Source organism: Vanellus vanellus (assembly GCF_965231255.1).
Source record: "Vanellus vanellus genome assembly, chromosome: 1".
Lineage (NCBI taxonomy): Eukaryota > Metazoa > Chordata > Aves > Charadriiformes > Charadriidae > Vanellus > Vanellus vanellus.
Window position 1 is genome coordinate 220,136,548 of NC_138905.1, and position 16,445 is coordinate 220,152,992.

At 40.5% G+C, this 16,445-nt stretch overlaps 1 protein-coding gene across 1 annotated transcript in view; it reads right to left on the reverse strand.

The window, feature by feature from the left end:
• The window catches only part of UVRAG (UV radiation resistance associated), a 109,308-nt gene that overhangs the window by 86,161 nt on the left and 6,702 nt on the right, over nt 1–16,445 (reverse strand). The window contains exons 2-4 of the mRNA XM_082483871.1: nt 5,813–5,930; nt 4,356–4,390; nt 1,692–1,853 (exon numbers count right to left, since the gene is read on the reverse strand). Coding sequence (XP_082339997.1) covers nt 1,692–1,853; nt 4,356–4,390; nt 5,813–5,930 — 315 coding nt within the window. The remainder of the gene's footprint in view (nt 1–1,691; nt 1,854–4,355; nt 4,391–5,812; nt 5,931–16,445) is intronic.

Genomic DNA, 16,445 nt, shown 5'->3' on the forward strand with positions numbered 1-16,445 from the left:
AATTAACTGAGAGAACAGGAAACTAATCAAAGAGGTAAGTTGCAAGAGTAATTAGCTTTCACATGATATTACCTAAAATTATATTCAAAATTGGGCTTTTGTGGTCATAGTAGACACAAAAATCAGTGCTCGGTATTGTCACTAATATCCTGCTATTAACGTAAGGAACATTATCTCAAATAAAATCATGCACTAGAGAAGATGCTTTAGGGAGCCATTTCTTCTGCCCAGTGAAAAATGGAGAAAAAAAAAAAAAAGCTACACTGTGAAGGGAACTGGGTCTGGCAGCGATGACGTTAATTTTCTCCACAGTAGTCCATATGGTCCTGTGTTTTAGATCTGTGACTAAAACAGCGTTATTAACACACAAATGTTTGAGCTGTTGCTGAATAGCACTTGCACAGCACCAAGGTCTCCTCTGCTTCTCACTCTGCCCCCACAGCGCATAGACTGGGGGTGGGCAAAAGCTTGGGAGGGGACAGAGCCGGAACAGCCGACGTGAATAGACCAAAGGGATATTCCATGCCATGTAGCATCATACTGACCCCCGTTTCTCACTGCTAAGCCTTTGCAAGGTACCTGTTGCTCGGAGACTAGTTGGGCATCAATCTGCTGGTGGGAGGTGGTGACTGACTACCTTTGCATCACTTGTATGTTGTTCTTCCCCTCCTTGCCCTTTGTTTTTTTAATTTTTTTTTTTTTTTTTTTTTTCTTTCAGTTAAACTGTTTTCATCTCAGCCCACAATTACCCCCCAACACACACTTTTGCTCCTCTGGTTGTCTCCCAGCTCACCAGTGCAGGGGGTGCTGGCCAGGAGCACCGCACCATGAGAACCTAGAGGATTTGTTCCCTATAAAGGTTTCTTTCCAGGCTTTGAAACATCCCAATTTAAAAAAAATACCATTTAGATTTAAAGTGAGAAATAAACTATGTTCTATTCTAAATAGATCTTATCATTTAATCAAAAAATACCCATTGGAATTAGGACAACCTATTTGATTGAAAAGGCACTGTATTTTTTGGTGGTTTTGTTATTTATGTGATATGGGTTTTGTTTATGAGCCACTTTTACTATAAGCTCCGCAACACAGAAAACACTTCACTTTTCACCTCTTTCAAAAGGTTACTAGTAACAGACAAATACCACATTTAAAACAAATCTTACAAAGTAAACACCGTGGACTGAAGATCTTTGATGGGATACCATTACTATGACAATGGATTAAAACTGTAACATACACAAACATTATGATCTATGTTCATTTAACTACATGTACAATCAGAATACTTGAATCGAGGCATTGCAATTAAATGATACTGCTAGCACTCAGTGCTTTTAAGAGCCTCACTGACCAATGGTAGCTTAAAATATTCAGCTAGTCCAGATTTAAAGCTCTGAAGTAAGCTAACATCCCTCAAAGTGTTCACGGCCAGGTTGGACAGGGCTTGGAGCAACCTGCTCTAGTGGGAGGTGTCCCTGCCCAGGGCAGGGGGGTTGGAAAGAGATGTTCTTTAAAGGTCCCTTCCAACCCAAACCATTCTATGATTCTATGAACATGAATCTGCAATCAAACTTTAAAATACACCCTTCAAATGCATTAATTTCCTTTAACATTCTATATATTTGTTCGTCCAGATGTTTTGTTTTCTTAAGAAAAAGTTGGAAAAAAAAAAAAAGTTTTCACATTACCTGCTGGCCCAAGTACTTCAACCCATCTAGATTGACTTTCCATTCAATCAAAAGCTGAAAGTGCTCCTTCTTGCCACCCCAGATCCTCACAACAAAACAGGAGACAGAGGTATCAAGACGATCAGGCATTATTCCAAAGTCCAGACTCCTCCATGTTGGATTCTGTAGGTATTCAAAAAGGGATAAAGAAAAGTCAAACAAGCTAAAAATAGTCCTAAAACTGATAATTCAGAAAGTAGCAAAGTTCATGTCACAGATTAAAAAATACCTTAAGAATAATGAATAGCAGCCATTTCAAGGTTTACACAGAGTCAAAGCCAACAGGCTCTGCTGCTTCCTTATTCTCTTTTCTAGAGAATATTCTGGACTAAAAGCTACATGCTGTAAAGTACTTCAGAAATTCAGAGCGGCTTTTGCTTGCCTCCATTACAAGATGTTGAAGAATTTACTTCAGAATTTACTAATTCAGTCTAGCCAAACCAGGAACTTTAAAAGTGGAAGTAACGTTCCTTTCCAAGTTATAATTCAGCTTCTGAAAACTAGGGTAAAGCTTACATTGCAAATGCTAAATTTAAAACGCTGATCTATTCCCCAATAATTAAGTTTGTGTAATTTATTGACAGGTTTGTTCACATTCTTCTCCTCCTTGACTGATGCTGATGGCAATCCTCAAACATCATCATTAAGAGCTCCTCTTCCCTCCAAGAGATCAGATTTTCAACTCAAGCTTTACAGAAGCAGAATACATTAAGCTAAACTTCAAACATCTATTCCACTAGAACTCAGGTTTGCAAACAGGAAAGGTTCCATGAACTTGTACTCACCTCTGATAACATTTCAATTAAAAACTTACAGGAACTGTTGTCATTGGCCCAAGCTGCGACCAAACCAAATCAACCCAACCCTACTAGTGCCAAGAGCCAGATACCAACTTTAGGACTTCCATAGGCCACAAATCACAGGGCATCGAAAAGCAGAAATGGGAAAGTGCTTTTTATTTATATATCCCTCCTCGCCTGCAAACTGAAATAGTAGCTCCTCCAAAACAAAAGCAAAAGGCAGGAACCCACCATCCCATGACAGACCAAGCCTTTCCATCTAGTGCTTAAGCAGCTCTTCTTCCATTCAGGAGGTTTTTAAGGCATTTACGTCCCAGCATGCTATAAATGGTGTGGTCCTTATTGATGCAGACTTTAAAAAGTCTGTTTAGCAGGTTTGCAAACTCCCTTACCCAGCACTTGCAACACCCTACTCCCACAAAGCGACCCACCCCTTCTCTTTGTAATAAACTGTTCAGTTACAGTCCCTACACCGATTTGAACTGGAAAATTTAAATCATAGAATGGGTAAGGTTGGAAGGGACCTTGAAGATTATTGAATTCCAACCCCCCTGCCATAGGCAGGGACACCTCCCACCACACCAGGTTGCTTCAAGCCCCGTCCAACCTGGCCTTCAACACCTCCAGGGATGGGGCAGCCACAGCTTCTCTGGGCTACCTGGGCCAGGGGTTCACCACCCTCACAGTCAAGAATTTCTTCCCAACATCAACTCTAAATCTCCCCTCTTCCAGTCTGAAGCCATTCCCTCTCATCCTATGACTAAATGCCCTTGTAAAAAGTCCCTCTCCAGCTCTCCTGTAGGCCCCCTTTAGGTACTGGAAAGCTGCAGTAAGGCCTCCGCAGAGCCTTCTCTTCTCCAGGCTGAACCTCCCCAACTCTCCCAGCCTGTCCTCCCAGCAGAGGGGCTCCAGCCCTCGCACCATCTCCAGGGCCTCCTCTGGCCCTGCTCTAACAGGTCCATGTCTTTCCTATGTTGGGGGCTCCAGAGCTGGATGCAGTACTCCAGGTGGGGTCTCACCAGAGTAGAGAAAGTCTAAGATGTTTTCAAACTTCAGTTTCTTAAAGCTATTAGCTCTTCAAAGAACATACATGTTTATATATGCAGGTAAATGTTTCTTACTGTTCACCTGTACAAGATGATGTTCAAAGAAATCAGTGGTACATTCTGCAATACTCTGACTCCCCCTTTGTTTGGGCTGTTGCAGTCAGGGCCTTTGCTTCTACACCAAAGTTGCTAAACTTCACAGCACGAGCTTCTAATGAATCTGTACACCCCAAGTAATATACAAGTGCTCCCTGAATAAGCAATTCACAGACATTTAAATAAAAGCAGCTCTTTCTGTTGCTAATACCAGCAAGAACAGCAAAAAAAAAAAAAAAAAGATGAACTGTAAACAAACCTAAGTTATGAAGCACGTAATTCTTGGCTACTGAAAGTTAAACCACTAAAAATCCAGCTAACATTATTTTGCCTTTTTGGTGTTCTCAATATTTAAACTGGATATATAGATTGTAAAGCTTAACCTGAGCACTGAACAGTTTTGACGTGAAAATGCCCTACCCTGGGAGCGTTTAGTCCTATCTGCATGAGTACCAACAGGCCACTGCTCCACAGCTGTTAAAATGAACACACATTGCTACTATTCAGTAACTCACTATTCCAACCCTTGTGAAAAGAACCCAAAAAGGAGAAGAACGTACTCCTAACAGAACCAAAGAGTGGAAATACACGTTTAACAGTTATGGTATTCAGCAGAGAAATCAATATACAGCAGTAAATACATAATTTTTGAAAGAAAGTTTTTCCATATTAAAATAACTTACCAGAGAATTCTTGATCACCTCACTCTTATAAAATTCTAAAGAAAAATGAGTAGAAAAACACCTTTAGATTAGCTTAAACACTGATATAAATCTAAGCACTTGAAATAGAAAAAGCTAAAATAAGTAACACTCATAAAAGACAAATGCTAGTGGGTCTAGTTTATCAGTAACAGACTCACAAGAAAGACTTTAAAATGCAGTCATGCTTTTGACCAAAGTACTCATTCACACTTAATTATTAGAAGTCATTATTTCAATTTAGCATTTCATCTTTATACCCAAGATAATCCTCAAGATTTACTGAGGCTTTGGTTTCTGGGGAAATAACATGTCCCAGTACTGTACAATATTTGGATGACATTTGCAAAGTGACTAGCTTGTCATATGACATCCTCCTGCAGAAGTGCAGCACGGATAAACTAATTGCACCGCTTTCCTGAAGAGCAAGGGTGACCTGTTCCAGATGCTTAGAAAGTGAACAGCCAAATTACCTCACAGAGGTGCCAAGAACCCTGTATTTAAATGGAAATAAGCAACTGCCGACACATAGACCTTGGCTTTCCCAGCCAAAATAAGAGCTTAAAGTCTTTAGGGAGACAGGTCTGGAGGGTGGAATACAGGTTTTGTACTCTATCCCTCAGTCCATCAAAGCTTTATCATTGGACTCCAATGGAGTGCAGAACAGTGATCAGTTACAAGTTCAACCACCCACCACAAGAAAGTCCAGGTAGCAATCTCAACTTAGGGATTTCTAAAACAACAACTTTGGGAAAAAAAAGCAAGGTTCAACTATACTAGCTGAAAATAAAAGTTCAGAGAAAAAAAAAAAAAAACAACAAACAAAATTCACCTGGCAAGCTCCAACTGTTGATCATATCAAAAGGAACATAAAAATATGTAATTTAATAACATCTCTCCCCAATGAAGAACTATACATTGCAGTGGAAAGCAAGGCATTAAAGAGAAATGAGATCTAACACTCAAATGCAGTCATCAAAAGCAGAATAGATGCCTGGATGCTTCTTGTCATTGGCTGACAAATCTATTTTTGGAAAACTTCGTTAATAGTAAGTGCTGGTTTATGCTCTGGAAGATAACTGGTACACGCAGAGTGGAACACTCCCCCACACAACGCAACAAAGGCTTCAAAAGTTTCTCAGTTTTTCTGTGCTCTTGGAAGTTCCAAATTTTCTTTAGTTATTGGGGGGGGGGGGGGGGGGGGGGGGGGAACAAAAAGAGGCTGATTTAAAAGATTACCAGATCTGTCATCTCTTTTGCTCCCTTGCTTGCTAATGCTGAAAGCTTTTACAAAATTCAGGAAACTAAGAGCTCTTCTCCACTGTTAGTGTACGTGATACAAATAATAGCAGCAGGTTGTCAGGGCAAAAAAAGGAGAGAATTCGTATCAAGAATTCAAAGATTAACTAATAAAAAAGTTGATAGCAAGCTTGGTTTACCTTTGTATATCTTGGCATTATCACACAAGTGAAGAGTGAAGTACGTATCCAAGAGGCGATAACCATTCTTATTGACAATGTTACGTGCAGCGATATTCCGAAGATGACGAAGCCGGCGCTAAAAATAAAATTAAAAAAAAAAAGAACTTTCTTAGATTGAAAGTAAACTTTTTTTTTTTAGTAAAGCATTTTAACTATTTCCAAAGCACCGTTGTCAAAAAAAAAAAAAAAAAATCCCAAACAAACAATTTTCTTTGACCCAACACTAGTGTGAACAACAAGCATCAGCAAAGCCATAGGAAACGGACTGGACAAGCAACAACTAGCACCTACAAGCTCCTATCAAGCAACACTGATCTACAAGACAAGCTATTCTTATTCTATAAGTTTTATTCCACATGTCTAAGTCGCCCCTACTACTCCAGCAGTTTCAAGCAATTATGTGACACTATTAGCATCAAACAGCAGCAGTATCACACAGGTGTTCTGCATCATCACACTGGAAGCATTTTAGAGCCGAAGATATTTTCAACAAGCACTAGTGGACAAAGAGCTCCAACCTAAGCCACCACCTCATCCAGAGCCATAAGGAACTGGCTGGACAAAGCTTCCCAAATTCACAGTAATTCTGGAAACTGCCCTAACAACCTTCAATAAAACACATCAGACAGACATACCTAGATTTTCAGGGAAATTTAAGGGCACAATCAAATTTGTGATGTCTGCCAGCTACCTTCTGTTTGGATAAGCGAATCCTTTTCTCTTGGATTGAATACACTAGAAAGAATATGTCACTAAAGTCTTTAGTTTAAGTGATTTCATCCAACTCCAACACTATGTTAGTTTGCTACAATACCATATCTCAAACGAAAATCACTGGATTGTGCCAAATAGCTTTAAGAGTTGTGGCCAAAATCCTCAGCTTCAAAGTATACTATGCCCTTCATCTTTGACAAATATTTAACATTACTAGCTTATTGTTAAATTTGACTAGTTAACAAAGCAATTTTGTAGGACTGTCCAGTCGCTCAAATCACTGCTTAACCGTGGTTCTTATTTTAACTTTGAAAACCCGTGCATGCTTAAAACAGACTACTATGAACTTAGCACTCAGCAAACTGCCACTTCAAATATATAGAGTTCTCGCCAAATCCTTCAGTATCATATTCTCCCACTCAATCTCTCAACCCACCAGTGTCTCACTCATCTACGACAGGGGTGTTGGATCACCACAAACCACCACAAGCCTCAAACAACTGGTTTAGTGTCTCCTTTTACCGCAGATTTCATTTTACAGTATACTTCTTTTTCCCAAAAGCTTGTTAATTTGTAAGTCTGGATCCACCATTGACCAAAAACAGATTTAAAACGCTTTTGAAACCAAAAGACAACTTTTCTGTTTGCAGCTTGTCCCAAAAGGTTTTTAACAAGAGTTGAAAGGCCATCATCTGTTTTGGAATCACAATATTACACTTTATATCACTTAATATCACTTAAGTGATATATTAGGTTTCCTTCCTGGAAATGTGTAAGAAGAGTATTAAATTTCTGTTCACATGACAGACTCAAAACCACTGGTGGATTCATTCATGCAAAGTCTACTTATGAGTTTGACTAAAAACAGAGTCTGAGATAGGATGCCCAGATAACTCTAGTACATATATGCAACACAAAATTAAAAAAAAAAAAAAACAAACCAAAAAACAAAACCACAAAACAAACGCAACTTCTAAGCTGCTTAATTTCAGAACTACATGGTCTCATTTTGTTAGAAATTGGTATGTTTGAAAGGTGAACAGAAAGATTAAGCCTCACTTAAAAAAAAATATATATATATGGACCTTTTACATTATTTCAAACCTAACCTTACAGCTGCGTAGTTTTGCTGGCCATTTTTATGGGCAACTTAAAACATCCTTTAAGAAATGGCTTTGAACATACATTGCACTCCCTACAGAAATTATTCAAGGGTTTTGTGTGCCATCTCTCGCCTTTAACTTCAGTAGGATACAAATCAATCATATAACATGCCCATTCCCACGAAGAATAGCCCAAATAGCATCTAGCAAAGAGGGCAACTGTGTCCAGGTCTTTTTAGGATTGCAAACTAATTGTGTGACTGGTTTAAGTAGCACGTTTCAATGAAGTAGCCCTCAAGCAAAGACAAACAAGTTTCTCACCTTTCACTACACGCAATGAGGTTTGAAAAAAGCTGTCCAGTGTCATAACCCACACCTGCATATCTGGACAAGAGCCCAGTCCTTATCTCCAAGGTTTGTGATTTCTTCACACTCTTTAAAGTCTAGAAATTATCCTAAAGTCTGAAGTCTTGCTTCTCCCAAACCAGTTGGAAGAACATCAAATTTGGGGCTGCAAGACCACAACACAGTTCAGGACTCAACTGAATGAATGTCTATTTAAATCAAAGAATAGTTTAGGTTGGAAGGGACCTTGAAGATCATTGAATTCCAACCCCCCTGCCATAGGCAGGGACACCTCCCACCACACCAGGTTGCTTCAAGCCCCATCCAACCTGGCCTTCAACACCTCCAGGGATGGGGCAGACACAGCTTCTCTGGGCAACCTGCACCAGGGGCTCACCACCCTCACAGTCAAGAATTTCTTCCTAATATCTCATCTAAATCTCCCCTCTTCCAGTTTGAAGCCGTTCCCCCTCGTCCTATCACTACATGCACTTGTAAAAAGTCCCTCCCCTGATCTCCAACTTGGTCATCACTCTCCTCTTCCCTCCTGTCCAATTACGTGTCCATTTAGCCCAGCTGACAGGGAACAAGTTTCCAATTACATGGACAATTTTCTTGTTCACATTCCTTAGTATGAGGTCATGAGGACAGAGGGACTTGGGTTCTGAAAATGAACCTTCCAATCCGCCCACTACATTGTCGCCGATATTATATTGCATTATTCAGATTTCCTCGCAACTCTATAGAGGCAGCATTCAGAGCTAATTAACCTCTCCTGACAAAAGATAATTAGCTTTAGCCAGGAGACCATCAGCTATGAAGACATATCCAAAAAACAATTCAAAGAGACTCTAAAATTCTTCACCAAGGGCTTGCAGCTTTCTGTGCAAAACAGTAAGTATTATTTTGAGGGAATTTTCAAATGTCTAAAGTGTTGTGTTTCATATCATTTTTGCTCAAGATATTAGAATACGCAAACCAAAAAACCCACTGTGTTGTAGTGCAGCTATCACTGGCATTACCTAAATCACCCTGTGCATCGCCCTCCTCTTCTGTACTAATAATACTAATAAACAAGTGCTTGTGCAGCTGCTCAGTGAATCACACCGAGGAACCAATCTGGATGAAAACTAACTACCTCTCTCTTTTGCTGGGTGAGTTTCACCAGATCGGTTCCTCAATATGGTTCAGAATGCGGCTGTAAAAGCAACTTTGCTGATGGAAGAGGGGAGGTTGCAGCAACAAGCAGCCAAAGGCAGACAGGACCGCTTAAAGGAAACCACCAGCTTAAAATATGTATGGAGCTACATACAGCCTGGTGTTTCTGCACGTGAAGTGGAAAGTGGTTCATAGAATCATGGAATGTTTTAGGTTGGAAGGGACCTTAAAGATCATCTCGTTCCAACCCCCCTACCATGGGCAGGGACACCACCCACCACACCAGGTTGCTCCAAGCCCTGTCCAACCTGGCCTTCAACACTTCCAGGGATGGGGCAGCCACAGATTCTCTGGGCAACCTGCACCAGTGCCTCACCACTCGCACAGTCAACAATTTCTTCCTAACATCTAATCTAAATCTCCCCTCTTCCAGTTTGAAGCCATTCCCCCTCGTCCTATCACTACATGCCCTTGCAAAAAGTCCATCCCCAGATCTCCTGTAACCCCTTTAGGGACCGGAGAGCCGCTGTAAGGTCCCCCCAGAGCCTTCTCTTCTCAAGGCTGAAGAACCCCAACTCTCTCAGCCCATCCTCACAGCAGAGGTGCTCCAGTCCTTCGATCGTCTTTGTGGCCCATGTTGTTGTCCCCTTTGTTCACCATGAGGCATCACTGCATTTCAAACCACAAAAGCAACTCTGTATGGAGAAGTGACCCATTTCACTTCACACCGAATACATTAGCTGCAAATAATCCTGAGTTCTTTCGTTTCCTTTTTCTTTTAGATGAAGTGGGAAAGAACAGTTGCTTCTCATTAGAGACAACTTTTAGCTATTTGCTCTTTTTATAAAAGCCTCACAAAATCTTGATCACAAGGAAGGATCCCCCAAAGACAAGATGCTCTGCAACCAGAACAGCCATTCCAAAAAGCCCAGTTTAAAAATCAAAATACAAGCACTAAAAAAACGTGATAAATGCTTTGGCAGCCTCATGAGTCACATAGCTTAGAATAAGCCACCTGTGTTTGCAAGCTGATAGCACAGGATCTGCTTTCATAAAATAGATAAGCAAAATATGCAGATGAGTATAGATAATTCTCACCGCTATCTCCTCAAACAGTTGACAGTCTATCAGCAACACAGCACTGAAGATCTCAGGCGCTACACCAGGCATCTTAATAAGATAGCCTACTGGGAAAGAAAAGTCATTTTTTCAGCAGAGCACTGATTTAGGTAAGCTCTGACAAGCAGAACTGGTATCATTAAAAAGGGTATTTTAACTTTTCCAACGGCTATGAATTTAGCACATGCAGCCTGAATTTAGGTGTACCTGGATCATGGCTTAGCAGAGCAGGTTTAACAGCTCATTTTAAGGGGTTTGTGACACACAAGTTATTTTGATTACCACAATTGTCCCAGTCCTTTGCGCTTCCCAAGTCAATGGAGCAGTGAAATTACAGTGTAGGCCTTGTTATCATTTCACATAATTGCCAGTCTAAGTTGCAATTGAGTAAAAGCAACTGCTGCACAGCAACTCTACGGTGACCCACATGAAAGAAATTAGTGCTTCCTCCTACCTTGAAAAATCAATGGCTACAAACCAGAAGGGATCCACTAATTTTCCCTTTCAAGAAATCCTGAGTAGCAGCTTATATTTTAAAAACACAGCTGGAGGTAAAGATATCACAGGGTTATAAGCATACAGCTATCCTAAAGATATACAGAAAGACTGATCCGAAAAGCTTTAGACGAGCTCAGGAGAGCAGAGCCTACCATCAGGTTTCACCCCTCGTGCCTGCCAAGCCATGGAGTTGGCCTCCCAGAATTCAACAGCAGCATCTTGACAGAGCTGCTACGGAGTGCAGCAAGACCATCCACGCTCAGCAATGACCAGCTTCTCTCAAAACTCAGGTTGTTTTTTTTTTTTTCTTAAATACAGCAAAGCACTCAGTTTTCATCACTCTGAAGAACTGTTATCAGTTGTTTAACATACCTAGTGTTCCCATTCAATGACTTTCTGGGAACCTCTCCAGATTTACCACAGGCCATAAACAACACAGGGTGCTACAGAATAAAGTATTTTGATCAATATCCTTGTTAATATTTTGCTTTTACATCAGATAATCCCAGAAGTCTTCAGCCTACCACATCTTCTGAGGTTTAAAGGACTGAAACTGCCCACTCCCTTCATGCTTTAGGTCCCTCAACAGTAAGGTACTGTGATCGTTCACTACCTCTGCCTAAAATACCACCTTCTGCATCTAGACACTTCCTCCCATCCCACACAATGTTTTCAGGTATATTTGTGCAGTCTCGTGGTGAGGGTCAGAGACTTCATCCAAGCTACAACTGGCAAAAAAAAAAAAAAAAAAAAGTTAAAATTAAGTGTAAGTTCCTCCAATTCAGTTCACTCCAGCTACACAGATATGCCCACCACAAAAGCAGGGCAGAGCAGACACGAGTAGAAGGTGGCAGAGGGTTTCTTTTAACACTGCAGTTTCTTGATGGCTTAAACGGATCCAGGCACCATGCTCTGCTTCCCTCCGACCCTGAGAAACTGAAACAACAAAGCTATTCACTTGGGGTTTTGGTGGGTTAAATCTAACAATCTGGTACCATTAATAAAAATCACTGCAGAGATGGGGGGGGTGGGGAGGAAGGGGAAAAAAAGGGAATAAGTCATAACAAGAGAGAAATGCACTGTCATTAATATAAGGTCTGGACTGTTCATGGAACCACAAGGAGAACTGCAACTACCTACAACAGCCTAAAGTATTCATGGAATTTCATAATTATTTGTTCAAGGTCACATAATGGGTAGCAAAAATAAGCACAGAAAGTTCCGACTCCTCTTCCGTCTTAACCACTTTATTATTCTCTTACAAGAATCATATGACCCTGGGAAAAAAAAATAACAACATAAGGATATCCCAGCAGGATGAGAACACAACCAAACACCGTTTTTCTATCTTCACTACTGATCTATCACACTTACTAGGCTCAGGCTCCAAGTATGAATTGTGAAGCTTGGGTCATTAACATGGGCAACAGCTAAGCCTTATTCTTTATCACGTGGAGCCTACCATTTTATAAGCAGCTGAGATGATCTAATGGCTCACTGCTGGGAAAAGGGGGACGTCTGTCTTCTTTCTGTCCCACATCTGCCTCCTCCTCCTGCCCTCTCTCCCTGTTGCATGGTCTGCCCTCTTTAGCACTGGCTCTTTCGGTATAACTATTCTGGAATTCTTGCTCCCAGCAGAAACACCAGCACCTTGACAGGTTAAATTAATTTGCAAAGGTGTCAAATGAGCATCTAAACTTAAGCAAGGATGGCAGTTGAGTTTCTTCCAGCAACAGCCACCCAACATATAGCCCGCTCTGTGAAAGGGAGGTTAGGGCTGGAAACTCTTCCAGATGTTAATAAAGAACGACAGTGGGCCTACTGCATCCATGCCAATGAGCAAGTTTCAGAAATTCTGTTGGAATAGTCTAATTTTTAAAGAACTCGGTAAATGTGAATACATTTTCCAGAATGAAGTTTAAATTCAATTGGCCAGGAAGAATTTTTTATAAGTGTGGCTGGATTGGAAAAAGGCTTTTTTCCCCCCACACACCCAACCACGTCTGCATTCCCTGTGACATCCCATATAACCCAGGTAAAGTGCAAAGCATCACACAGGTTCAAGAGAGTGTTTCTGACTCAAAGGATGAGTAGAGGGGGGGAAATAAAAACCAAACCACACAACCTTGCTTTTGCCTGAAGTGTAAATGCAAGGGTTAAACCAGTGTACAAAGGCTTGTACAGGCAAAGTCAAAATTCACAGAAATTACTTGAAAAGCCCAAAGTTGCCAAAAGCAAATCATTATTCAGGGTTCACAGAGAGGCCTGATTACCTGAAAAGCAATCATTTTTTTACTCCAGAAGTCATACTGTACAGGACTTTCAATACCGGCTACAGTTTCAGCACCAATTGTCCTTACTTCGCCTTTAATGGAGCATCCTACCTATCAGATAGTTTTTAACATAAATACCAAGACATAAGTCTTCATCTCTGGACACCATCTCTGATTTTCAGACTGCTGCCCTCCTCCTGAGCATTTCGAGGGAGAATGTTCCATAAATTCTTTTTCAGTTCAGGATCAGCTCTGACCTCTGTACAAGCTTGTTTTACCTGGCTTTCCCATGAGTTTCCATGCTTGCCTGCTTTATGACCCACAGAAGCTCTGGAAGAATTTAAGTGAAATCCTTCCAACTATTTTAGCATCAAAGCAGGGTGCAAAGATTAGTTAGCAACACAAACGTTACTCCAGTTGTTTCGGACTTAACAGAACTGAGCTTGCAAGGTCAGCTATTTGTCATAATTAAGGAACAGAAAAACACAGGGCTCCGTGTCCTTTGTAACTTACAGCTTTTTTCTCTCCTTCATAAGCATAAAAGCTCTAGTTCTAAAAGAAAAGAAAACTATCAAAATATGAACTGTATTTACCCATCAAGAGCATTATTTATTATCACAGACCTGCTCTACACCTCGTTATTACAACTTTCTACTTCCTCAGATTTTCACTAACTACTTGCTTTCACTTATCTGTATCAGTTTGAATATTAAGCAGCAATCATGTGATCTGAGTTCCTGGAAGTCAAATGATAAACAAGAATTCACACTTAATTCAATTTTACACAAATTTTCAAGCTGCCTTGTTTTTCAATTTGATACACTCCACTACAAAAGAAAAGGTACCTCACAGAAAGTTTGGGTCAAGTCCGCTGCAGTATGCAAAGCCTTTAATAGCAAAGGAACATACAGGGGGAAGTTTAGATACCATTCAGATGTGTTGTTACTTAAAACCTCAGGAAGGACAAGAAAGTGCTTGTAGTCCAGTGTACGCACTTGCCAGGAAGATTTATTTAGAAGTTCTGTATTAAACAGTTTTCCACAGTTCAGCTTTCGACAGCTCAGAGTCAAGAGAATCACACGTGATTTCAGATCTACTTCAGAAGCAAAGCAGAAGCATTTGATATGCAATTTTGTAGGGCACACCATAAGGAATTTTTGTAATTCTATTTTAACGTCCTTTCAGCATGCACTTGAAGACAGCAAGGCCTTCAAAGCTACACAGCCATCATTAGTTCAGTAAATCGCTTGTGGATCTCCTTTGAATTGCACCTCCTTCATATCTCAATTTTCTCATGTCAGGTGATGGGATTCAACAGCAGTTCAGTAACTCATTTTCCATTCCAACACTTAGCTACTTTCTGGTAACAGTTTTTAAAAACTCATGCCTGCCATAAATCATACCTGGGGCCAACACCAGTTCAAAAATGCACACTAGGAATGTAACTGCATTTTTATTCCCCGTGAAGATGCAACATACAGCACATACAACGCCTTCTTCTCTCGCAATCCTAAAGATTTGATGCAAGGAATGGGACACATTGAATCTGTGCAGTGTGATTTACCCAGACTAAATGACCGCAAGAAAAGCCAAAACTACTTTCACCAATGTGGGCTCAAAGCTTTCACAGATGCGCAACTGCGGATTTTAGTTGACAATTCCTTAAATCAAAGCGCTTCCTTTCCTTCACCCTTAAGGCATCTGAAAGGCTTTTGAAAGGTTCACTTTATACAGAAAACACCTACAAAGCTTTCACTTCAGCCACAAAGGCTCAATACAGTTTTCTAATCATCCATGCTCTGCCACAACTACTCCTGTATTGCACTAAGAGTTTCAACAAGGACAGTCAGCAAATGGAAGATGTGGTCCAAAAGGCATCCTAATTCATACAGGGAGAAAGTGAAAGAGGAAGAATGAGGCACAGCTGTCTGTTTGACATGGCCCATGCAGAAGTATAATTATTCTCCAGCTACTTGAATGCAAAAGAGCCCTTCGTTAGCTCAACCAAGAGTTAAAGAATGCAATGTGTGAAGTCAACATTATATCTGACAAAACATGTCAGCCCACAGTACAGTGTGTTTCTTTAAAGCTCATTAAAACAGCAATAGTAGTATCAGAAAATAATTAAGATAGCCCGTTAACAAAAAAATTAAGGTGGCTATATATTACTCTTAAAAGGCAGCCATGTCCTTTGGACTATCCTTCCTTGCACCCTTATAGCTAGCCCGCTAAAATCTTTCCTCACTAAGTAACTGAATTTACATTGGGAAGCAACTCGGAACTGAACTTCTGCCTCAGAGAAATGACATAAACAACTGGTAACTGTTTAGCAGGCACAAGAAATTGTCTCTCTGTACACCATAATCACACGTAGAAAGTCCACACTGCTATTTTAGAGCTCAGAACCAATGAGACAACCAAGACCTATATTCAACGCAAGCCCAGAGTGTTCACATTCTTCATTAATTTCTGCATCCTTGTCCTTCTTTCCACACAAGATTTGTGCTTATCTCTGTAGAAAGGCTGAAACAGCCTGTTATTTAAAACATAAGGTAGGGACAAGTACAGAAGACACGGGTATTCAGTCTTAGGGTACAAACAGAATAGCTGGTTAGGTGTGACAAAACAAGACTCAAAACACAGAATTTACTTAAATGTAATGTTAGCAGGAAGGGTTTAAAAGCAAAACCACAAGCCCATGCAGGGACTTAGGCAAATGAAGTTCTTTCTGCGTATTGTTTCAACAGCTGTGTTTGGTTAGGGTCACTACAACACTAAGAGCGACAGACCAAGCAAGCTGGCAAAGACCACAACACTGAAGAATAAAAACTGTCAGCACACCCTAAAAAAATTGCTCTAAACTGGGGTTAAGAAAACCTTATAAGCACTGACGGCTGGCCAGACAAAGCTCCTCTTGCTAGGTGTTTATATAAGCTACAAATAACAAGGAACTAGATATACAGTCTTTCCATCTTTAACCATGACCTTTAAGCAGCGGCAGCTACAAATCCCACATTTTCTTATTGATGTTTTCCCCCGAGTTGGTCTAAATAAATATTTACTCACTTGTAAGATGAAAGACCAAAACTATAACTGCTTCTTTGGCACACCATGGGAACTATGCCATGGGGTAGAAAAAGAGAACATCGGGATGCAAGTCCCACCTCATTAATAACACGCTGTAGCAGTTCAGAGAAGTCCCTTAAGCCTCTTAACATCACTTTGGACAAGAGAGCATTAGTCCATCTTAGCTGTGGGAATGACCTGGGAATGCCAATTAAGCAATGGAAATTAAGATGATGCTCAGAAGGAAGGACCCAAAAAGTAAATAGGGCGTTATGGAATAAACCATCAACAAAAGCAAAGGCACTTCTGACCTTA